Genomic DNA, 21,802 nt, shown 5'->3' on the forward strand with positions numbered 1-21,802 from the left:
AAGAGGAGCGTATTGCTGATTTCTTGATTTTTTTGTTGTTTTTTTTTTTGTAAAGCTTTATTTTAATTGAAACATGCAGGAAGTTGTTTTGTCGCCGCTGGGTCTAATCATGGTGCCTGTTGATTCCGCGAAGTCGGCTCCCTCTTCCTCCGTTTTTGTGTCGCTACGGATATTTCAAATCACACGTCGAGCCGGGTGATGTGGAAACAATTTTTGTTTTTTTTGTTTCTCGTTTTAGATAAGTGAGAAATCTCTATTTTGAAAATGGCGTCGAAAATTGAAATGTTTGTAAACAAACGTGCAATGAATTTCACTAACGTGTTCGTGGGGCGATCCGGTGATTGCGGCGGTTGTTCTTCGGTGACGCTACTAGAACAAACGGAAAAATATGGCTGCTGTTATAAGTTGTTATGGATGTAGTTAATTGCCTTTTTCTTTTTTTTTTCTACATTGTGTCAAATATGGCAATATCCTCTTTAAAAAGCATTCATTCTCTGTATGCAATTTGTATGATCAATACAAACAAAACTAACAATTTTCTACCCTGTCTTCATTTACATCTATTACATTTGGAACTGTAGGTCATACCGCCTATTTCTTTGGATGATAAAACCACCTTAAATATTTTGTCACTTGTGAACAGCTGTACTTCACCTGTAGTAGACCTTCACCTCTCCTGCTCCTGAAGGCACCATATCAGTCATCACTAACTTCTGTTAAACCAGCAGCCTGCTCCTCAGTTAAACTTGAACACATATTTAAGGAAATCTTTTTATTTTGACCACAGTATACATTTGCTTAATCTTGCACATTTGAGAAATGTAACTTGATGTTGAGATGTTCCAATGTGTATATATGGATTCTGATTTTTTTTTTTCCTTCATCTTCTCCGTTTGTAAATGTGGGGGGAGGGAAAAGATGTAATAACCGAGTTATCAATAGGAGGTTTCATTTTGTAACTTCAAGCTGAGTTGAATCAGAGGAACATATCAGTCGTCTACTAAAAGCGGTTAAAGTAAGACGCAGGAGCAGATGTGAATTCATTCTGTCCTTTAAGACCTGTAGATTTTAAATATTTTTACTTCATATTGATCATGCTTAGTGTAATTTAATGAAATGTTTATAATTACACTGTTTAATATGAAAATAAATGCAAACAAACTTCTAAAAGTTTTCGATCTGCATGTTTTTTTTTCCGCCCGTCTCGCTAGTGGATCAGTGCAGAATAATTTCCACACATTTGGTTAAATTTATTTAAAATGTATTGTAATCTGAAATTATTTTCATATCACTGTCAATTTTAGCTCTGCTGATATTAAAACTGCACATATCCTACTAATTTAAAAAAAACAAAAAAAAAACTGTTAATACTGCAACCAGGTGAAATTGGTGTACAGCATTTCTTTGCTTCTTTTTTTTGTTGACTTTTTTTAGAATTACATTTGGGAACAGGTTACAGAACCCAATCCCATTTAATTTGATTTTTTTTTTTTTTTTACCAGGCCTCATTACCGTAGAAGCCGCATGTGTATATTCACTATACATAAAAAAACAATCTTTTATTTGAACTTTTTCAAATACCGTCAGACTACATTTTGCTGACATTGGATGGAATTTCTATTAAACTGTAGGAGTTGGGCCAGTTATCTCTTACCATCATCTAGACTAAAACGTATTGTATTTTAATATTACATTTAAATGAGCACAGAATAAAAAGGCAAAATATGAGAATCTCTTCAAATCTAGTTGCTTTTCCATTGAGAAGAACAGTATGACATCAAATGATAGAACAGTACTTTAAGTCTTTATTTCACATCTCAATACCCTTTATAACATCATGATGACGCCAACAGCCGCTGTGGTGTTAACAGTCACGGTCGTTGTTTTATGAATTGGTGTGTGTATTAACAGGAACATGTACTTATTGCAAAAGGGTGGGGAGGTAATCCTCTGATGGTAAAGACTGAGATGTTTCAATCTGTATAGTAAAAAAAAAAAAAAACACGCTGTCTGTAAGCACTGCAACCACAAACAGCCGGACAAGATAACGGAAACGTATTCCAACAATGCATAGTAAATAATTTAAAATGAAATGCAAACAGAGTTTTGATGAGTAAGTCAATCAAAAATGAGAGTAAAATTAAAAACCAGGTTACACTGATGTTCGTTAAAAAACAAAGTGTAGCCCTTAAATAAAATCTCACCCTCCCAGGTTTTCACAGGAGGCTGTAAATATGCATACAAGCTATTGCTTCAGTCCAGTGGTCGGATCAACTTGCATTTGCCTTTGTTTTGGAAAAAAAAAAAAAAAAAAAGTCGTAAGAGACATCAAGAGAGCCATATTATTATTTTTTTTGTAGATTACGTTCCTCCATCTTACTGAGATATTTCTTCTTGTGCAAATCAACCCTGCTGTAACATTCATCCATCGAACAAATCCGACCGAAATGCTTAGTCAGAAAGTCTGTTTTACGATTGTGCAGTCCCTTTACGTGAAAGGAATGAAGAATAGGTCCGAGGAAACAAACGGATTTCCAGGCACAAAGAGGGCCGGGGGGCTAAGGAGGGACTGTAGAGGTGCTACACACACACGGCTCTCCCGTTCGCTTGAGCCGCAGGTCGCTGGAGGGCGGGGCTACGAGAGGGGCCGCCAGGAGGAGGGGCGGGCCCCCGAAGAGGCTCCGCTGAGTTTCCCCTCACACTGATGTGCTCCCATCCTCCCTGCAAGTCAAACACTTGGAGAATTATTGACAAACACTTTCAGAACATAAAACATCTTCTTCCATGTGTTTGCTGTATCCCTCTATATTGCTTGGTTACAAGTTTATGATTGCAATATGATTCATTTTTGCAATTGTTTAAATAAAGTGATTTGACAAGAAACTATGAAGTAAAAAAAAAATTAAAAAAAGCCTCAGCTCACCCCTATGCCGTAGTCCCAGGACAGACCCTTGGGTGTCATGGGCCCCACACCCAGCCTGTGGCAGACGGATCCAGGAGTCTCAGTAGGAAAACCTGGAACTCCGTCTGCGATGATCCAAACCTTGAAGCAAAAAAAAAAGATGGAATGTTTTGCCGTTAGGTGAAGATGAAGGTATTCTTGACATCTTCTAGATAAAATAGCTATTTTAAGTGTGAGTGTGTACCTGGTCAAGTGGTCCCACAGTCACCTTGGTGACATTGTTTGAGATGAGCTCCCACGCAGAGCCCTGAGGGTAGCTGGGCATGAGGCCCTGTCTGTACCACAGGTTACCTGAAAGACATCAGTCAACATGTTGGATTTCTTTATTCGGTAGTTTGAAGACGCAAAGCAAACCAGATCAAATGAAAACTCACCGTTGTCATCGACAGCAAACACAGAAGTCCGACCGACGGAGAGCTGTCTGAGGTTCTGCCTCGGAGGAGAGGGGATGTGGTACCAGCATTCTCCTACAGAGCGAGAAAAAGCACCTGAGATAGCCAGAACTCAATCCTCAATACCTAGATTTCTGTTTCATTGATTTATTAGGTCTGACCCACAGATTAGCTTTCATGTCCAACTGACCTGCAGGGTTTTGTGGAGACACGGATCCTCTGTAGAACACAGCTCCGTCCCTCGCGATGGCCCACACCTGATTGGCTCCTCCAATGGAGATAGACTTAAACGGCTGATCTGTGCCTACATGAAGCCAGGAGCTACCCTATGGGAGCAGAAATACTTCCAGGAAATTCTGACCCTCAAATCCATAATTCATAGATGATATATTCTCAGAACGTGATCTAAAAATGCAGATTTCTCACCGCGGGGTTCTGAGGACTCACGCCCAGCCGACACAGGACATCTCCTTTGTCACTGAGGGCCCACAAGGGAACCTGCTCCATTTTGCTCTGGGCCAGACACGGCATCAGAGAGATGTCGCTGAGATGGATCGGTGGCACCATCTTCCACGGACCTCTCACTGTTATCTTGCACCTCCTGTGTGACCAACAGGTCACTGTGAACATGGAAACAGACTCACAAACTGGAGGAAGGCGAGTACTTACCTTGTCCATCTCCGGCGCCTCACAAAGTCCTTCATGGTTTTGTGGCCGTGAAATGTCCTGTAGGAAAGGGACAAGTCAGACAAATGGCTAAAATCTCTCCTGTAGTCAAACCTCGAGAAATAAATGTTTCCTACGTGGGAAAGTCTGCAGCGTACTGCCAGCCTTCTTTGTCTGTTCCTCCAGGAACGCTGAAATCCACAGCCCACTCCGACACCTAAAGCAGCAGGAAGTGAGAGCAAACAGAGAGCAATCGTTAGTTTCTAGTCCTAAATTGCCTCTTTTGTAAAGAATTAAACCTAATGTTCACTTAGAATTTATGACAGATATTTGTGAACAGCCCAGGATTTAAACACGAAACCTACAAAAATCAATCAGTAAGGATGGACAGATGGAAGGATGAGTAAAAGGATGACGGGGTGGACAGATAGACAAACAGATGAATGGTTATAGGGATAGGTGGATGGATGGATGAATTTTGGGTATTGAAAAAACAAACATCTGTCCTCCACTTCTCTCTATTTTTTTTCCCCACATTTGCTTGATAAAATTGCAAACTTGCCAAAACATTCCCAAACTGCTGATGATATCTGTTAGAATGTAAACACGGGATAACATTTCAGGAGGAAACGTTGGGAGTCCTCTTACCCAGGACCACTGAGGGGTCGGAGGGTTTGTGCTGCCTTTGGTGCATTCCTTTAGGCCGCTCTCATCACTCCACATGTGGCGATCGGTAGGAAGTCCTCTGTAGGATTGAAACGTGTTTATTTATCATGAAAAATGTACTGGGTTGTAATATTAATGCATGCCAATAATTTGAAACATCTGTAAAACGAAGAAGACCTACTTGTCAGTGTAACCAGTCATTGGGTTCCATCGCTGATTCTCATACACATGTACACTCTTGACATCAGTCTGTAAGTGAATCTCAGGGTTGACTGCAGCAGAAGACACACACAAGGTCATTTTCACATTTGTTTATCCACAGACTAAAGCTTCAATAGCTGGATGCTGGAGTATTTCCCATTAGGATCACAATAACAACAGTAAAAGACAGTGAAAATTTTTAGCAAATGATCTAAATGTTAGTGCAGCATTTCCAGAAATCAGCAGGAAATGTTCCCGTCTGGAGGACATATGTTACCCGAGCTGGGCTGTTGCCCAAAGCTCCCGCTGTAGACCCAGGCAGTGCCGTCCCACCCGATGCCCCATACCAGCCCCAGACTGTTAGACTCTACGCAGCGCAGGTGGCCTGGGATCTGGCACCAAAACCTGCAGCAGCGTACAGGCGCACGCATCCAGCGTTAGTCCCAGCAGTTAGTACATAGAGTGGCAAAGAGACAGGCGACAAGTTATCTGGTGACACTTCAGTAAGAAAACAAAAAGCAAAGACTGGAAATGAAGGCCACGAGGATTTCACTGAATCTCAGGGCAAAGCAGAGGAACAGAATTCAGCCTTTGGTATCTGGCTCACATAAGGTCGCAGGCCATAGGGTGAGCCGCAGCCTCCAAAGAGAGGGGCGGCTCGTGTACCATGATGTCTCCCTTGGAGGTGGTGGACCACAGCGCCTGTCTGGTCGGAGCCCCAGCAATCCCTCGCCACTCACAGCAACAGTCTGACAGCAGCTCCAGCTGTTGGACAATAAATGTGAAAGACAGACTGCGTGAGACTCAACATGCAATGCTCTACCCATCTGTTTCATCAGTTTTTACATGATGACAAAAGTGTTACCCAGTCATTCATTTCCTTCTCTGATGGCGCTGCCAGTATCAGTGGCCATCTTTGCTTAGTTCTTTCGGCTGTGTACACGGCAAAGGTGTAGTGGCAGTCTTGCAGAACCGGTACCAGCGCCGTCACTTCGTTTATGAACACCTGAAGGTACTGAACATGCATCAACAGTGAGTCGGTAATTATACATTTGGTACTTCTGGTCTTGTTCTTGTTGCCGCCCTTCCTTCTAAACCAGGTCGGCACATGAAAACCAACCTTTTTCTCATCATATTGAGTGTAATAGACAAAGAAGATGCTGTCCTTCTTCCCATCTGACTTGGTGGATTGCTCAAGAGCAACACCTACATCCATCCAGCGCTGTGGCTTCCAGTCTCTCCACCAGCGCAATGCCCCTTTACGCACCCACACCGACTGGTAAGGAAACGGGAGAAAATAATTAGAATCTGTTCACCCTACAGCAAGAAGGAAGACAACTTTTATTTTACCTACGTTGCTTCTCTCCAAAGGTTTCCTAGTGATCTCTTGATGTTGCTGCTTTTGAGGCTGCTCGCTCCAGGCTGCTGATTGCACCGGAGTCAGAGACAGGGAACTATTGAGAGGACCTGGTGCATAAATGCAGAGGTGTAAGAACTCGAATAAAAGAAACCCTTAACAACCAGGACAGACGAAACACCTACAGATGTGATCTCTTGCAGAATTCCTCAGTTATCCCCTTTTTCTTTTTGTTTCACGTCAAAGCAGGTAGACCTTTTTGTAATCCTTTAACCTCGTCTTGCTCAGAGGTTTCTCAAACCTTTAGAAGGTCTTTCAAATGTCTTTGGCTTTTTTTGTTTTAAATTAATTTCAAAAACAAAGCAAATGCATCAAAATCTTAAAAAAGAAAATTTGAGAAGTACAGATTCCCAGAATTGGCAGAATGCAAGGCAGCTGCTCAATCTTTCTTTCAAAATGTTTAACCCCAAAAAACATTTTTTACTTTTAAATGATTACTGTTTACAGCATTTTATTATTTATTTTAACAAGTCATTAGTTATTCAGAAGGCCATAAATCATTTTCAATTTGCCATTTACCAAAATGCCAATCAAAACCCACATGTGAAAATCTTTTGTCTGACCTGTTTATTCCACATGAGAAGTCAACAACTCTTGGATGACCCCTGTTGGTCTGGGCAGTGGCTCAATTGTCTGTTTTTAGGTTTTTTAATGGAAATCCTGCATCTATTTCTTTTAAACACTTTTCTTAATCTGTATGATACACATGTTTTATTTATCAGATTTTAGATGAAAGTAAATTTAAATGTAAATGTTATAATATTTTATTTATGGGGCGTCAAAATGAAGGAGATAGAAAACAAATTAACTTGGCTTTTTAATTCTTTTTTTATCCAATTTTTCTATCCTCGCCACAATAATGTTACTTTTTGCAGATCTACAGCATGGGAACCCACATTTTAGTTTAAAGATGACAAAATACTGAAAAACTTAGGTGGAATTTTTTTTTCCCTGTTTTGCTTCTTTGTAAAAAATTTTTATCACACCAGATTATCATTATAATAATTCCCATTCAGGAATCACAATCCCAACATCATACAGCCTCAGAGACTGGTTATCCATGTACCTGTGGAACTGAGCCAGCTGATCCGGGAACTTGCATCCACATCGCATCCTCCACCGGACACCCAAGCCCACACGGGTCCATCCTCTTCCCCGATGCACTGCGAGTTCTCCAGGGTTCCCAGGACGTCGCTCAGTGAACACCCTGCTGCTTGTGCGCTCCGAGCCGTCCCCGCCCCTTCTAGGTCCACGTTCATAAAGGGAACGTCGTGCCCAGTGGTTGGAAGGGTGGGAAGCACCGGAGCTGGAGGCATCTCCACGCCGTTTTCCTGCGGCATCTCGGTGATGGACGGCTGCGTTGTGGAGATTCGGTCGCGGTCTGACACCAGGCTGTTGATGAAGCTGTCGCTGGCTGGGATGAATGCTTTTGGAGCATCTTGCTGAGAGGCTGAGGACGGTTCTTTTACCTCCTGAGGAGGTGCAAATGTGTCGCCGCCCCCCAATGGGACGATAGAGGGAGCTGCTGCTTCCAGTATAGGAGTAGCGCTGTGCTCTGAGTTAGTCGGACCCAACTCCGAGTCTGAATCAGCGCCACTTGGTGCAGGGCCTTGTGAAGTCTCAGCCGGGTGGCCACTAAACTCACACTCATCCCTTATGAAAACACAAAGGGAGTAATAACGGGTTGATTAAGGTCAGGTATGAGTTAGTGGAGACTTAGTTGATGTTACTCTACAGACCTGGGTGGAATAAGCTCTTTATTGGTGCCCCACTGGGCAGAAACAGGGATCCAGCCATTTCCACTCGGCTCAGCCTGGGTCACACCCATCCTAAAATACAACCCACGATCCTCACCAACGGCCCAAACCTAACAGACAGAGACAAGGAGAGATCTGTGTGGAAGAACAGCAGTAAAAAAAAACAAAAAACAAAAACAAAAACAAAACAAAGGTCATATGGTACCTGTTAAACACAGACAGTGAAGTGTTCTTTATTTAATGAGCTGTTTCATCAATTCACCTCAAGTAATCCCACAAACTACAATTTAATCAAACCGTTTTCCAATAGGCCAATCAGAGCAGCTGTTACTTTATAAGGCCATATACTGTAACTCCTGTTCTGGCTCCGTTAAGCCATCCCCATAACTGAAACCTTGAAACATGAAATATGGGATTTGATGACGACGCCTTGGCCAGCTTCTAATTAGGGAGTCTCCCATATGTAAGGCCAGTGGGAATACAGTCTGGGGATATTTAAGGCCGGACCCTGAGGTGCGACTGCTGAGGGGACATTGGCCAGAGCGACACGCTGTGCTCGTGTTACAGTGCTGCTGACGGGAAGAGAGGCAGAGGGGTTGGAATGGGCTGAGGAGAGGTTTGGGAGCGGTGGGGGAGGCGTAGGTGGGAGGAGGTGTGAGGTGCGGGTTTGCAGCGCAAGCAAAGTCTTCAGCAGTGAGACACGGAGTGAAGACTTTCTGCTGTCCTGAAACTAGATCCAGGCAGACAGTGAGGTGGATCAGGCAGCGGAGAGGCACAGTCCAGAGTGGAAAGAGAAAAGTTTGAGTAAACCTACAAGGTTAGAAAACTTGTAGAAATATATTTAGAAGCTTTAATAATGTGTTTTGGCATCTCTGCTTGTTTTTTTTTAAGCTTGCTTCATTCTATTATAGGCACACAAAGAGAAGAAGTACAAGTCACATTTTATGTTGCACCCACAGACCTCAGTGTATTTTATTAGGATTTTATGTCACAGAGCAACACAGAGAAGCACATAACTGTAAAATGGAACAACAAGGATGAAGGCTTGAGTTATTTTTCTTTCCATTAAAACAAAAATCTGAAAAGTGTGGTGTGTATTTGTTTTTAGGCATTGTGATTCCATAACTGCATTTTGCTACAATTACAGCTGTTACTGTCTTTTGTCTCTAGATACAGAATTGGATTTCTGTCTTTGCTAAACGGCCCAAATTCATGCAGAGGGATGCAAAAAATATAATTATGAATATAATTATGGCACAGCACTCACACTGGCTTTCTTCCAGGATTGCCTAATATTTAGTGTCATCCATGTTCCCATCAACCCTGACCCGCTCCACTGTATCTGCTAAAGAACAGCATCTCCATGATGCTGCAGAAATTATGTTTTACTGGTGTTGAAGTGTTAATCTCCATGAAAGTTCCACAGTAAAGTTGAAAATTAATCAGTGAGCAACTCCTCCATAAAGCCTGGATTTATGGAGTCAACCACTCAGACTTATCACCCGATTCTGGAGTCTTCCCAAAAGGCTCACACAGCCGAGCCCCACATTAAATATGACTAATATTAAATAGTGTATGTCAGAGACCAATTAGAAATTTAAATCATACTTTTCAAATTTTTACTTGGGGAAAAAAATGTCAAAACAAAGATTTTTCTTTCAAATTGTAATTACGTACTATTTTAGATGCATTCCCCAGGTGAAAACAAAAAATTCTCCTCTAACCTGGTCATTGAGTCCCACGTCCACCATCATCATCTCCCCTCCGATACTGATCCAGCCAGATCCACAGGGGTTGTGGGAGTTTACGCCACGCCTGAACCACACCTGGACACACACACACACACAACCACTCCAGTCCACACACGTAGCTGACAGGTAAACCAAACCTACTCAGATCGTTTCAGATGTAATCACAGGTTTACCTTATAGTCCTTTGTGACCACCCACACAACGCTGACTCCGACGGCCACGTGAAGAGCCTCCACCTCCTTTGAGGGCGACTCCACTTCCAACCAGGAGGTACCTACGGTAAAACATACACAATGCACAATGTTCCGTAAAATAAGTTGCACCATAAAACCAAAATGTCACATTTCACTTATAATATCAACCCTTTAATAGAGAACTCCAATGGAAAAATAATTAACAGAGCTTCTAATAAAAGTGTTTAAAATGACATTTCTCAAATGAAATGATAGGGGGGAAAAAAACCCGATTACACTCAGGGATGGAGTATGTGCCACGGTGAGGCGTACCTGTTGGGCTGTCCAGACTGAGGCCTGTACGAACCAACAGGTTTCCATCCCACAGCAAAGCCCACAGAAGATCCCCAGGGCCGGCTGATAACTGAGCCACTTCTTTGGGGACCTCCACCTCCTCCCAGCTGGTACCCTCTGGCACTCGGGGGTGGATTCCCTCCCTGAACCACACCTGTGCAGCACAAGGCATTTTAACAGATCATTAAATCCAATCACATTTGGTAAACAGGATTTAGGCATGAAATCAAGATCTTAGGTTTCAGTTCCAACAATTACATGTTGCATTTTATTAAAGTATTAAATGTTTTTAATTGAGCAAAATCACAATTATTAGTTCCCTTGGGTCAGAAAAGTTAGTAGTCAGGCCTTGTGGTTCATATGAAGTTATGCTGCCATCTTGTGGCCATGCCTTCTCAATAAAGTGATGCATGACGTTTAATATTCACTATGCGTTGATAAAAACCTGCAAACCACAGTGAAACCATGGTCAGTGAAGCAAACATTCTCAGAGATGATTTGTTTTACTAAAAAAAACAAATATTATAGGTTTTGTGGGAAGCTAATAATTCCCCTAAAACGTAAAGCGAAAGTATAGGTTTGTGTCAGAAAGATAAAACCTCAGCTGCTGTGACCTTGTGACTGACCTGCCCTTGCTGTGACACGCCCCAGAGGTATGGGTACCTCCCTGACTGGTCACTCATCTCCCAGCCACCACAGCTGATGTCACAGAGTGGCAGCGGGGGCTTCTTAGGGTCATCCAAAGGGATCTGCAAGGAGACAGTACTAGCCTTACAAAATGTCTAATTAGCTTTAACTTACAGTCGCCATGGAGATTTGTCTTGGTATGCAAAGTGCTAAATAAATAGCCACATATTAGTAAGTAAAGTAGTGAGGCAGCACTCAAAATATATACTATAAAACTCTTAATTAATGCTTCTGTACTGAGAAAAAAAAAAAAAATGAAGTAGGTATGGAGGAATGAAGGTCAGATTTATAAATCTGACCTTCATGGAAGATTGGCAAGAACAAAATTATTTAAAAGAAATGGAAGTAAGAGGTCCTATTTAAAGTTGTGTAGAAAAACACAGTGAATATTTTGAAGAACATGCTCTATTAGGCATGTTCTTCTCAATCACAATGAAAGGGAATCTGGTTAGAAATATTTTTCTCTTTTCACAATTATGCTACATTGTGCCGGTTTATCACAAAAATCCCATTATCGCTAGCATGAAGTTAACTAGGAATTTGAGGGATTATAATGTGAGATGGATAATTAACAATTGTGTTTTATGGCGGAAATACCTTACCTTCCTTTTCTACTCTCCTTTGTGGAAGTTGTTAACAACTGCACACATACAGTCATAGCTTGGCTAACCTTTGCCCATGTGCCTTGTGCTGTGTATCTTCTGTAACGAATCCATCGTCTACGGCGGACGCAGGAGTTCCACTTCTTGTCTGGGGAGAAGTTGGCTGGAAAATCCACAGCGTACTCCCAGCCCTACAGAAGGAGAGAAACAAAATGCTTGGTGTAGGCCGAAGATTTACTCCATTTATTAATTAAAAAACCCTCAAAGAGAAGTAAAAAAAGAAAAAAAAAAATAAGCTATGTATGAGGAAACAAAATACTGATTAAGGTTTCAGGTATTTCTCACCCCAGTCTGGCTGGGTTCTCCACAGCTCTGATCCACATACCAGTCACCTTCCCACTCCCAGCTGCGGGACGGCAGCTGGAAGCTGTGGAGTGGCTGTGGATTCATCCCGGTGACGTCGCTCCAGGGCCAGCGGTCGGTGGGCAGCAAGACGTCAGTGAAGCCGTCCACTGGGTTCCATCTCTGACAGTGAACACACATGATAAAAGAAGAAGTCTCAGCATTATTTAGATAAATCCAACAGTCAAGATACAGAGGGTTTGTTTCGGGATCTTTTGGGCTGACCTGGTTCTCATAGGTCTCCTCCCGGTAGCGGATGGAAGTCTCACTGGGCATTATGTTCAGATAGATGTGGTGATCGCACCCGATGCCCCAGCAGCGTCCCTTGCCTGCAGTGACGCGCTTCAGCTCCAGCAGCAGGTCATCAGCGCGGACCCAGCGCTGGCCAGCTGTGGAGAGGCTGTACACTCTACCATACACATCCACGGCCCACAGCAGTGTGATAGGCATGGTGGCTCCTAACGGAAACAGAGGACAGCACTCGTGGCTTTTTGCTGTATAATATGTGTGGTTAAAGTTTCATGATAGTGAGGAATGGCAGTGAGTTACACACTCATTAGATCTCCTTCAATTTAAATTTAGCTTCAGAAACGTTGACCATGTGATGATAACAGCAGCACCTTTAAATTTCATGTAGCAATTTTTAAGTCTCTCTCTTTCTCTCCCGGCTTGGCAGCTCTCATTAGCAGATTACCTTCATTGCACCTTTTGATCCCAGCTCACAGAGTAGATAGCTTTTTCATAGACTTAGTTTACTAAATTTGAATGACATATTTCAATCCATTTAAATCTTATTTACTGAAATGCTCTTCTTTATTTTCCCTTTGATATACATCTACCTCGGTGAACAAGAGCAGAAATAGGCAAGCTCAAAAGCATAGTTTAGCTTCCAGAATTTCACAAACATAATCAAAGTTATGTTTTATTACCTTTCTTATTATACAGGTGACTGCCTTCTTTGAGACATTGGGATATGTGTAAGTTCCATAAGCTTTTGTAATGCTTTCAGCTAAGTATTTTAAAATGCTAACTTGTGACTGAGCAATAATAATAATAATAATAATAATAATAATAATAATAATAATAATAATAATAATAATAATAATAATAATAATAATAATAATAATAATAATAATAATAATAATAATAATAATAGCGTTAATTTTGTTGACAGCACCAAGTAAATAGGACGAAATTATTTGGTATTATTTTGAAAGTCCAGACCGGAAATCATGCTTTTATTTTGACTGGTGCACTTGACAGTTGCTTTATCGACTGATACTAATCCGCTAGGGCACAAACAATCACTATAGCAAAGCTAGCCTTATCCGTTCAATTGGGCCTTTATTTGAATAAACATGTTTAAATTAAACCATCCACTGAACTTCTATTCTAAACTTAGCTGCAGATCCATGAGGTATTTTTTCTCTATACAGGCATGGGGGGTATACACAGTAGAGTATGGGGTGTCAAACAGCAGCCCACCTGAATATTTACTGGACCCGATACACGGTTGTCATGGGAAATACCAATAGCGTCATGACATCAGGTGCGACAGCAGAAGCTGCCATCTGCGTGACCCATCCTGCGACACATTCAGAAGCAATGTTTATAAGCATTAAGTGCACAAATGCCACGCAAAGATGCAGGGATGCATAGATAGGATGGAAATGCCGCAAAGTGGGCTATAAGCAGTTTACATCTTCAGTCAGTCGGCTGCAGACAGATGGCCTAAACCTGCAGGGACGGTCAAAAACACAAAACATACTTACGCATGCTCATCAACGACACCTCTGGGAAACAACAAATAAAAACCTAGCGTCATTCATCCACAGAGCGGAATTTATTTCATATTGTGGACTAGAGGATTGTCCTGTCCAACTCTGGACGCATAACAGGAAATGGAGGAAGTGCTGTTGTGATTGGATACAACGCTGCAGGGAGTCCGGGATCCCTCTCTCTGATTGGTCCAAACCAAAGGCCCTTGGTATTTTTTACTCTCACCGCTACTGAAAAGTGGGATTGCTTTAATAATTTATTCAGCGGTGGGTTATTAATTATTGAAGGTCAAGGCTTGGTGACAGATGACACCAGGGTGTCACAAAACACCATAAAACAAACAAACACTTAATCTTCTGATCAATATACAGGCTGAAGAATTTTGTTTGCTGTAACTATTATGCCACAATATTAATGCAAAAAATATTTTCAACATAGCATTGATCCTTACTGTCTTGTGGCTATCATGTGAGCGGTGAAAGAGTTCGTCACAACTGACGTTTAACTATTTAAAAGGGCACCAAATAATCTATTCACCATGTACTTTTATGTGAAATAAGTTGGAAACCATGACTTCAAAAGATTTAAAGTATTTGAAATATTTACATGCTAAGTATAAACAGAGTTAATCTCAAACTTTCAGAATCTACAATAAACCGTGCAAAGGGGGGCTATAATAGAAAAAAGATCCAAGTTTTGTGTTTTGTTCCTTTGATTTCCTCTCATAAATGAAGTCCACTGAACCTACAGGTGGAACTTATTTGAGTTGAAAACAGAAATGTAAAAGTGTCCAAACATTTTCTGACCATAAAGTAGGTCAATAAGAAGGTTAACATTGTTTTAGTGTATAACTTCAAAGAGACAAAATTACTTGTAAGTTTTGTAAATTTTGAGGAATAAGTGTTTGTCCACGTATTAACAGCATAACTTGTGAAATATTAAAACAAAAATGATAAAAAGTAACTATTATCAAATATTATAGCCATTAGAGATTAAACGTACTATATTTGTGTACACTCTCCTGTAGTTATTTAATGGTTATTTCCCTTATAGTCTCATCCTCTGGTTCAATAAACTATATGAACCCATCGATGTTCCATATTATGAGTATATGAAAACGAAGTAGGTGATGTTTTAAGAGATAAACTAGCTGATTATTATTCCTATGATAATAATAAATGCTGTTATTAAAATCAGCTGGCGACAGGAGGCAATGTTGTCCTCTGTGATGAAGGGGTTGGCGCTGCAGTGCGCTGCAGGCAGCATTATATGGCAAGCTGATTTTATTTTTATTCTACATCTTTAATAACAGGTATCATTGGGGTCTGCCATAGAAATGCATATATATCAGTGTATTGCCTTGCGAAGGGATAGACTATATATACATATGGCCATCGTCAAGTATTTTGGTTTCGCAACATTTACAAGTATGCATTAAATACATTAAATATGTATGTATATGGCTTGCCATACATACTTTGTTTTTGTGTCCTATCCCTTTAAGAAGCCTTTCAATGCGCAGAGGCGCAACAGCAGCCCGTCACATGATTCTTCTCTTGTGACAATCCAGACAGAAAGCAAAAGCTTTTCTGACTTCTAGCTGAGTTTTTAGGTGCTACCATGGTGCATAGCTGCTGTTTGGGCACCGATGGACCAACTTCAAACACTGAAATGGAATTAAGTTAGCCGTTTCCATAACAACTCGGATCATTCCCGTTGTAACGGAGGACATTGGGTGAAGATTTGGGGTTGTTGCGTCGCTTCAGACAAAGTTGGCGCATGGAGAGAGACGAAGTTTCATTTTTGCGCAGCGTATTTTCTTTGTGTTTTCCGCGACGAAGCCTCCGCCAGCATCTCACAGCGTTTTGATTGACAAAAGCCAAATAGTCAAAATTATTTTTGTTACTCCCATTTTGTTCACTTAAGGAGCAAGATAAAAAGACGAGATAAGGACACGGTCCTTCGGGTGAGATGGTGGACAACAAACCTCTCCTTCAGGACAGACCTCCCGCTTACAACGCCGTTCCGGGGGCGCATGAGTACGGCCCGCCGCAGCAGCCACACGGCTACGGAGCCATCCCCGCTGCGGCCCCTCCGCCCTACCACTACCCGGATGGCCCAGGCAAGTAGCACTGTTTATTCCACTCACTGACCAGAAAGTTAACTCTCCAGGAGGGATAGTTAACTGCTGCTCGCTTTCACAGGGAAACAAGGCTTTATTTCTCCCCGAACACGTTTTGTTTAACCTTTTACAAAGGTTTTAAATTGCCTATGAAGGTTTTGTTACCAGGCGATTCAAAGTTTCGCATGCGCAGTTTGTGAACAGAAATGATTATGTTGCTATTAGAATAAATTAAAGATAAGCAAACTATGCTATTAAATTACCTTTACTCAGGTTAAAAAAATAAAACGCTTTATGTTTGGCGCAATTGTTTTTTTTTTTTCTAAATGCGTTAGTAATGTGAGGTAGGAAGCCATTCCCTGACTGTGATTGTATGAGTGCGGGGCTTCTATGCAGGAAGTGCACAAAAAACAAACTCCTGGTTCTTGTAATCGCATGAAGTTTCCTGTTTTTTCCACTGAGCTACCGCCTTTCTAGTAGATTAAACCAGTCTGTGTCAACTCGTCATCACACAGCAGGTGTGCGCGTAGCTGTAAAAGTGATTAAAGTGTCAAAGTTCTCAAAAGCACAATCTGACCTGCATTCAAGGGGTCAGAAACAATAGACATGACTTTTTTTTAAATTGGAATGAGCCTGACTGTTTCCAGATGTCCAGTTAACACACGCTGCCATTTTTAATTTAAAGTACCTGATTATTATACTTGATTAGCGGATCGAGTTTTAGACATCAAAGAGGAAATGTGGTGCAGGTTCATCGATATACAGATAGTAAATTTATAGCCAACATAAAACTAAGGGAAAATTAGATTATCAGGAGAAACGCATTCAAATTAAAATATTATTCGATTAAAAATTTATTATATTTTAAATTTGACAAGGGTATGAATATGACCCAACTCTACACTCAAAGACATTATGAAATTTATAAATAAGTGGCATGAATTTAATATTTAATTGCCTTTTTAAATGGTGAATTTATAATAATGTGTTTTGAAAAGTAAAAAAAACTGACAAAGTGGCACGTGTCAAAATATGGAAGCGTAATCAAACACTCCTGCTGGATCACCTTGGTAATTTGCAGTTCAAGTAAAAAAATCTGAATTTTTTTCTTATTCATGAAATGCCTCCGAATTAAGAACTCATCAACCATATCATATTTTTGATCGTTTAAAAATGAGATTGTTGTTTAAAAGTTATGCTGCGAGGTAAAATGGGAATGATCCTAAAATGTATGGAAATCACTACTTTCATCCCAACAGAGAATCTGTAGCTGATTAAACCTTTAGAATAACTTTCTATGAATAACAGTGGATTTATAGCAACACATATAATTAAATGTCAAGCGAATGCCTTACTTCAGATCCGAGTCCAGATTCTCTTATTTATTTTAATTTAATTCGTGTCGACACAAACTGAAACACAAAATGATAACGTGACACATTTTTTGGGGGGTGCCTTCCAGGATACCCACCGGCTCAGATGGGCCCCGCTGTTTCCCAGCAACCCTACACATCGACCTATGCCATCATCCAGCCCTCTGTAGTGGTGGTGGGAGGCTGCCCAGCTTGCAGGTGAGGACCCACAAACAACAAAGTGTCTGAAACTCCAAACTAGCCATTCTTCATGCAGAACAATGCAGAGCGTCATGCGCTCACTGAGTTTGCCGTGGTTGTTCTGTGTTTATTTATTTTTATTGCCGTTTCACCTATCAGGAAGCTATCAGTGTAGATAAGATGAGTGAGGATGACTTTCAGTTTTGGGAGTTTCACTGTGGTGAGTCAATGTCCTATCAGTCAGCTGACTTCGCCCCATGGACATGTGACAGGACCAAAGGTAGCTACGGGGTTCAAGTCACACGGATGGGAAAGTAAAATGGAACGATGACCATGTGGTGTTAAATTTTCTGGAACAAACCAAACAGGTTGTAGTTGACATTCCTTACTGAGGCATGATGGACGCTTCCTTTGATTGGTTCATGACAACGTAATCAGTTTGTTCCAGGAAACTTCCTTCCAGTCTGGCTGCGTCTGAAGCTCGGCATACTAATGTAACTAAAACTAGAGTGGAGCTTCGTTTTCCTATTAAATTATCACAAAAATAATGAGCAGCATCAGTCATAGTTTTTATTTCTGACATTAGCGTTACAAATACTACTAGGAAACGGAGTGTCGCAACGATAGACCAAACGTACACTACTTTCTTGGAACTCTTAACATGGCAATAGTTTAATTTTAAACAACTCAAAACAGAGTTTTTACTTGGTAGGATTATAAATTGTACCTATTTTAAATCTGACTTTTCACTTGTGTTTCCTGAAAAGCTTCCTTCGATCCAATGCTAGTTGGTGCTTTTGCCATCTTGAGAGCCACTGGCCACATAGCCAGGAGCTGGTCAGAGTCAGTGGGGAAACTGTTTGGAGGAAAATCTGCTTGGAGCTGAAGAAAAACCCTTAACGTGCATCCAGAGCTACAGTAGGACAGTTTAGATCAAAACATAGTTAGAAGAGGCCAGTCAAAGCTAACCCAGTGAGAGATCTGTGGCTAGACTTCTTAAAATTGATGTTCACAGAAGCTCTCTATCCAACCGGAGTGAGCTTGAGTGATTTAGCTTGAGTTGTACGCCAAAGTAGAATTAGTAGAATGTCAAAACAAATTCTTAAATTCATAGTGAACTTGAGGGAAAGTGTTATTCACGTTAAAACACCCTTATGTTTATAAGTTGGACCTTTTTAAACTCAGCCTTTCACTTCCTGTCTTCTAATTTCTTGCGAAGGCCTCAGGCCACTGTGGTTGTTGTGTTGCAGTCATAAGATGCAGTTAGCTGTATTTTTTTTTTTTTTTTTTTTTTAGTGTCACTCTGGGTCAAAGTTGATTGGGAACAGATATGTAATAAACAAGACGTTTTATTTCTGCAAGTTTTTAACGTCTGTAACTTGGATATTCAACTCTGCCGCTAAATTTCTGTTACTTTTCTTTACAAATTTGGCATTTATTGTTAAATTCTAACACTTTTTGGACAAACTTAATATGCACATATATATATAACAAAAACCAAACTTAAAACCCCGATGGGGTTTTAGCACTGTATATGAATTGAACTTACAAAGGAGATTGGCATAAATTTATTTTTCCCTGCTTTTTATTTCAATAAATTAGGAATAGAAAGTAAATTTTTTTTAATCAAAACAGGTCTCTTGTAAATTAAGATGTTGAGTGTCTCTAAGGCAGCCTGTGCAAATAAAGGTAAAATAAAAACTACTTTTTTTTGTCAGTTTGTTTTTCTGTATTGTAAAATCTAAACAAAAACTGATACAGTTTATTGTGTACTTTGTAGGACACTTCATACTGGATCTTCAACAGACTTAGATTTAAAAAAAGAAACCAAATAGGTGTTATAATAGGTTATAATTTTAAAAGTTATCTACATTTCTATGGTAGTTATTTCAAAAGTTAAGAATTCTTTTAGAAGGTCAAATTAGTTTTTGTATCTTGGAGCAAACTGTCTTGAGCAAAACCAAAGAGGACAACTTTGACTCGCTGAGTTGTAAAGTTTGCTGCCTCCTGTTCCACATGATTACATAGAACGCTAAAACTGTTTCCTTTCAAAACACCAGAAGCCATCAATCCATCTCTTCCACAGGGTTGGAGTCCTTGAGGACGACTTCACCTGCCTGGGGATCCTGTGTGCCATCTTCTTCTTCCCTCTGGGCATCCTCTTCTGCTTTGCTCTGCGTCAGAGGAGGTGTCCCAACTGTGGCGCCACCTTTGGCTAGAGGGACCAAACCGCAGCTCTTTCACGCACTTCTCTCATTCACACGCATACAGAGTTTATATGTATAAAAAAACAAAAGATAGATTACAAAACGAATTACAGTCAATGAAATCCGTTTTTCATCTGCAGGTTTAAGATGTATTTTATCATGAGTTTCCAGCTGTTGTCAGTGCCTTTGCTACATACAGAGTAATCAGATGCCATCAGTTTTTTTTTTCTTGTAGATGTTTAAGGGATCTGAACAGATTCTTTATTTTCATAGTCAGAGCCAATTAAACTTTTTTTTTTTTTTTGTCTTAATATTTTCCTTTATTTGCTTGCCACCGCCGCCATATTTTAGTGAACTTTGTACTCTTGCTTTTTTTGTTTCAAATGTATGTATGGCTCAGTATGTTCCATGTAGGCATTGAGATAATGCTGTGATTTAAGGAAAAAAAAAACAAGGATTACCTTATGGACATTACCTTCTCTGGCTCAAACAGTGGACTTATGCCTGATGAAGCATTTTGCCTGTTTTTTTTTTGTTGAGATAATTTCTTGGGGCCATATTTTGCACTGACAGTTTGTCCAATGATGATTCTGCTGGGTTGAGCTTCTCCAGGGCCAATGCAGACCTCAGGTACACACAATCTGACATGCCCTCGACTTTTACGACATCGTTTGACTTTGGATTTACTCTGGGAGGACTGTTTTTGTTAAAGCGCAAGCTCCTCTTTTAACCTCTAGAGGATAGAGTAAAGGCTGAAGTATCTTATATCCTCAGATTTTCACCTCCATATTTCTGTGACAAATCAACTTTCCTCCCAGCCAGACAATCAGCTGAGAATGTCCCTGTCCATGTCTTCCTCCGCTGCGGCATCCTTAAAATGTGTTCATGTCAGAATAAGTAATAAAATTAAATTACTGGTATGAGGGAAAAAGAAAAATGGAGTTAGGAAACACACTAAGCACGCTCTTCTGATTGAAGTTCTTACTTTTTATATGAGTTACTGTAATTAAAAAGTAATGCTATTTGTGTCTTGGGTTTTTTTTCTTGCAATGTTATTCAAACCCCTTTAACTTCACATTTAAACCAGAAGTTTCACTGTATGCAAGTGAAACCTCTGTTTCACTTGCATACAGAAATATTGTGGTCCTTATAAAATGCGTAATTAGTAAACTGCACCATTTCTGTCTAAACACAGATGTACCGTAACCAAATATAAAACTGCTCGAGTACCTCAGAAAATGTCTGTAAATAAAAACAAACTGAAGAAATAAATCTTTATTTGTTACATAGCAAATTATAAGAAGGATGGAAAAGCATACATGTAGAGTTACCATCTGATGGTATCAGAAATGCACAGATGGGATAAAGTACAGGTAAGATACTTTACACTATGTATGTAGTATTAAGGCACAAGTGTCCACATTACAAAAAAAAAATGGCCCAACAGGCATTGGATAACAAAGAATCAGTTAAATGTACAAGAGGACCAAAGCAAATCCTTCTGTGCCTTTTAGGACATTTTTACATAATATTTTTCCTCAAAACATGTCTAGTGATTTTCAACAGTTTACAGATTAAAGCCTGAAATGTAGTAGTCCTCCACAGTATTGTTCTCTAACCACAGAATGGTTTCTAACAGTCAGACAAGCAACATCAATGGCATAAATACATCGCAAGATTCTCTGTGAGCAGTTTATAATTCATCCATGTCTCAAGTGCAAGTTAAGACGTGTCCATTTAAATCTCACAGACACACACAGGCCGACTAAAATATAGACACAGAACATTTATATATCATAAATAGACATCGGTTCAGGTACTAAATACTTGGTTTACCGTATCAGTTTGTAGCAGATTCAAATGGCCTTTTTCCCGCTCCGCCCTGACCCAGGAGAAACTGCTGGATCAGAAGGGCAGAGGTCAAGCGATGAGCTCGGAGATGGATGGAAATGTTGGAGATCAGATGACGGGCGCAGAGCGATCGTTAGTCACAGTTGGTCGTAGCCTGACTGTAGCAAATGGATTTCCTCCGCTGTGAAGAGCAGACAATATGCGCGGTTTAACACAAGTTTGAGTGCAACAAAAGCAAATGTTGATATTATGCAACCTAC

General features: G+C 40.4%; 3 protein-coding genes across 4 annotated transcripts in view; 1 reads left to right on the forward strand and 2 right to left on the reverse strand.

Moving 5' to 3' along the window:
* Positions 1-1,782: 1,782 nt before the first annotated feature.
* On the reverse strand, positions 1,783-15,368 carry tecpr1b (tectonin beta-propeller repeat containing 1b). 2 transcript variants are annotated; one of them, XM_044101171.1, is made up of 26 exons: positions 15,287-15,368; positions 13,516-13,615; positions 12,256-12,488; positions 11,974-12,153; positions 11,697-11,819; positions 10,966-11,088; positions 10,319-10,493; positions 9,986-10,086; positions 9,786-9,887; positions 8,044-8,171; positions 7,371-7,957; positions 6,242-6,354; positions 6,008-6,163; positions 5,753-5,902; positions 5,495-5,652; positions 5,165-5,292; positions 4,868-4,958; positions 4,669-4,765; positions 4,158-4,237; positions 4,024-4,080; positions 3,781-3,955; positions 3,545-3,680; positions 3,337-3,429; positions 3,147-3,253; positions 2,924-3,043; positions 1,783-2,721 (listed from the first exon to the last, which is right to left on the reverse strand). In XM_044101171.1, the coding sequence occupies exons 3-26, from the start codon at positions 12,478-12,480 to the stop codon at positions 2,581-2,583; spliced, it is 3,546 nt and encodes a 1,181-aa protein (XP_043957106.1). In that variant the 5' UTR covers positions 12,481-12,488; positions 13,516-13,615; positions 15,287-15,368; the 3' UTR covers positions 1,783-2,580. The 2 variants fall into 2 exon arrangements, with proteins under 2 accessions (XP_043957106.1, XP_043957105.1); XM_044101170.1 differs by lacking the exon at positions 15,287-15,368 and adding an exon at positions 13,803-13,940.
* bri3 (brain protein I3) lies at positions 15,308-20,713 on the forward strand. The gene is made up of 3 exons (XM_044101173.1): positions 15,308-15,931; positions 17,394-17,502; positions 19,571-20,713. The coding sequence occupies exons 1-3, from the start codon at positions 15,781-15,783 to the stop codon at positions 19,701-19,703; spliced, it is 393 nt and encodes a 130-aa protein (XP_043957108.1). The 5' UTR covers positions 15,308-15,780; the 3' UTR covers positions 19,704-20,713.
* Positions 19,967-21,802, reverse strand: part of LOC122822475 (brain-specific angiogenesis inhibitor 1-associated protein 2-like protein 1) — a 31,111-nt gene continuing 29,275 nt past the window's right edge. The window contains exon 14 of the mRNA XM_044101172.1: positions 19,967-21,723. Coding sequence (XP_043957107.1) covers positions 21,651-21,723 — 73 coding nt within the window. The 3' untranslated portion in view covers positions 19,967-21,650. The remainder of the gene's footprint in view (positions 21,724-21,802) is intronic.

This window comes from Gambusia affinis, linkage group LG19 (assembly GCF_019740435.1).
Source record: "Gambusia affinis linkage group LG19, SWU_Gaff_1.0, whole genome shotgun sequence".
In the NCBI taxonomy this organism is placed as follows: Eukaryota; Metazoa; Chordata; class Actinopteri; order Cyprinodontiformes; family Poeciliidae; genus Gambusia; species Gambusia affinis.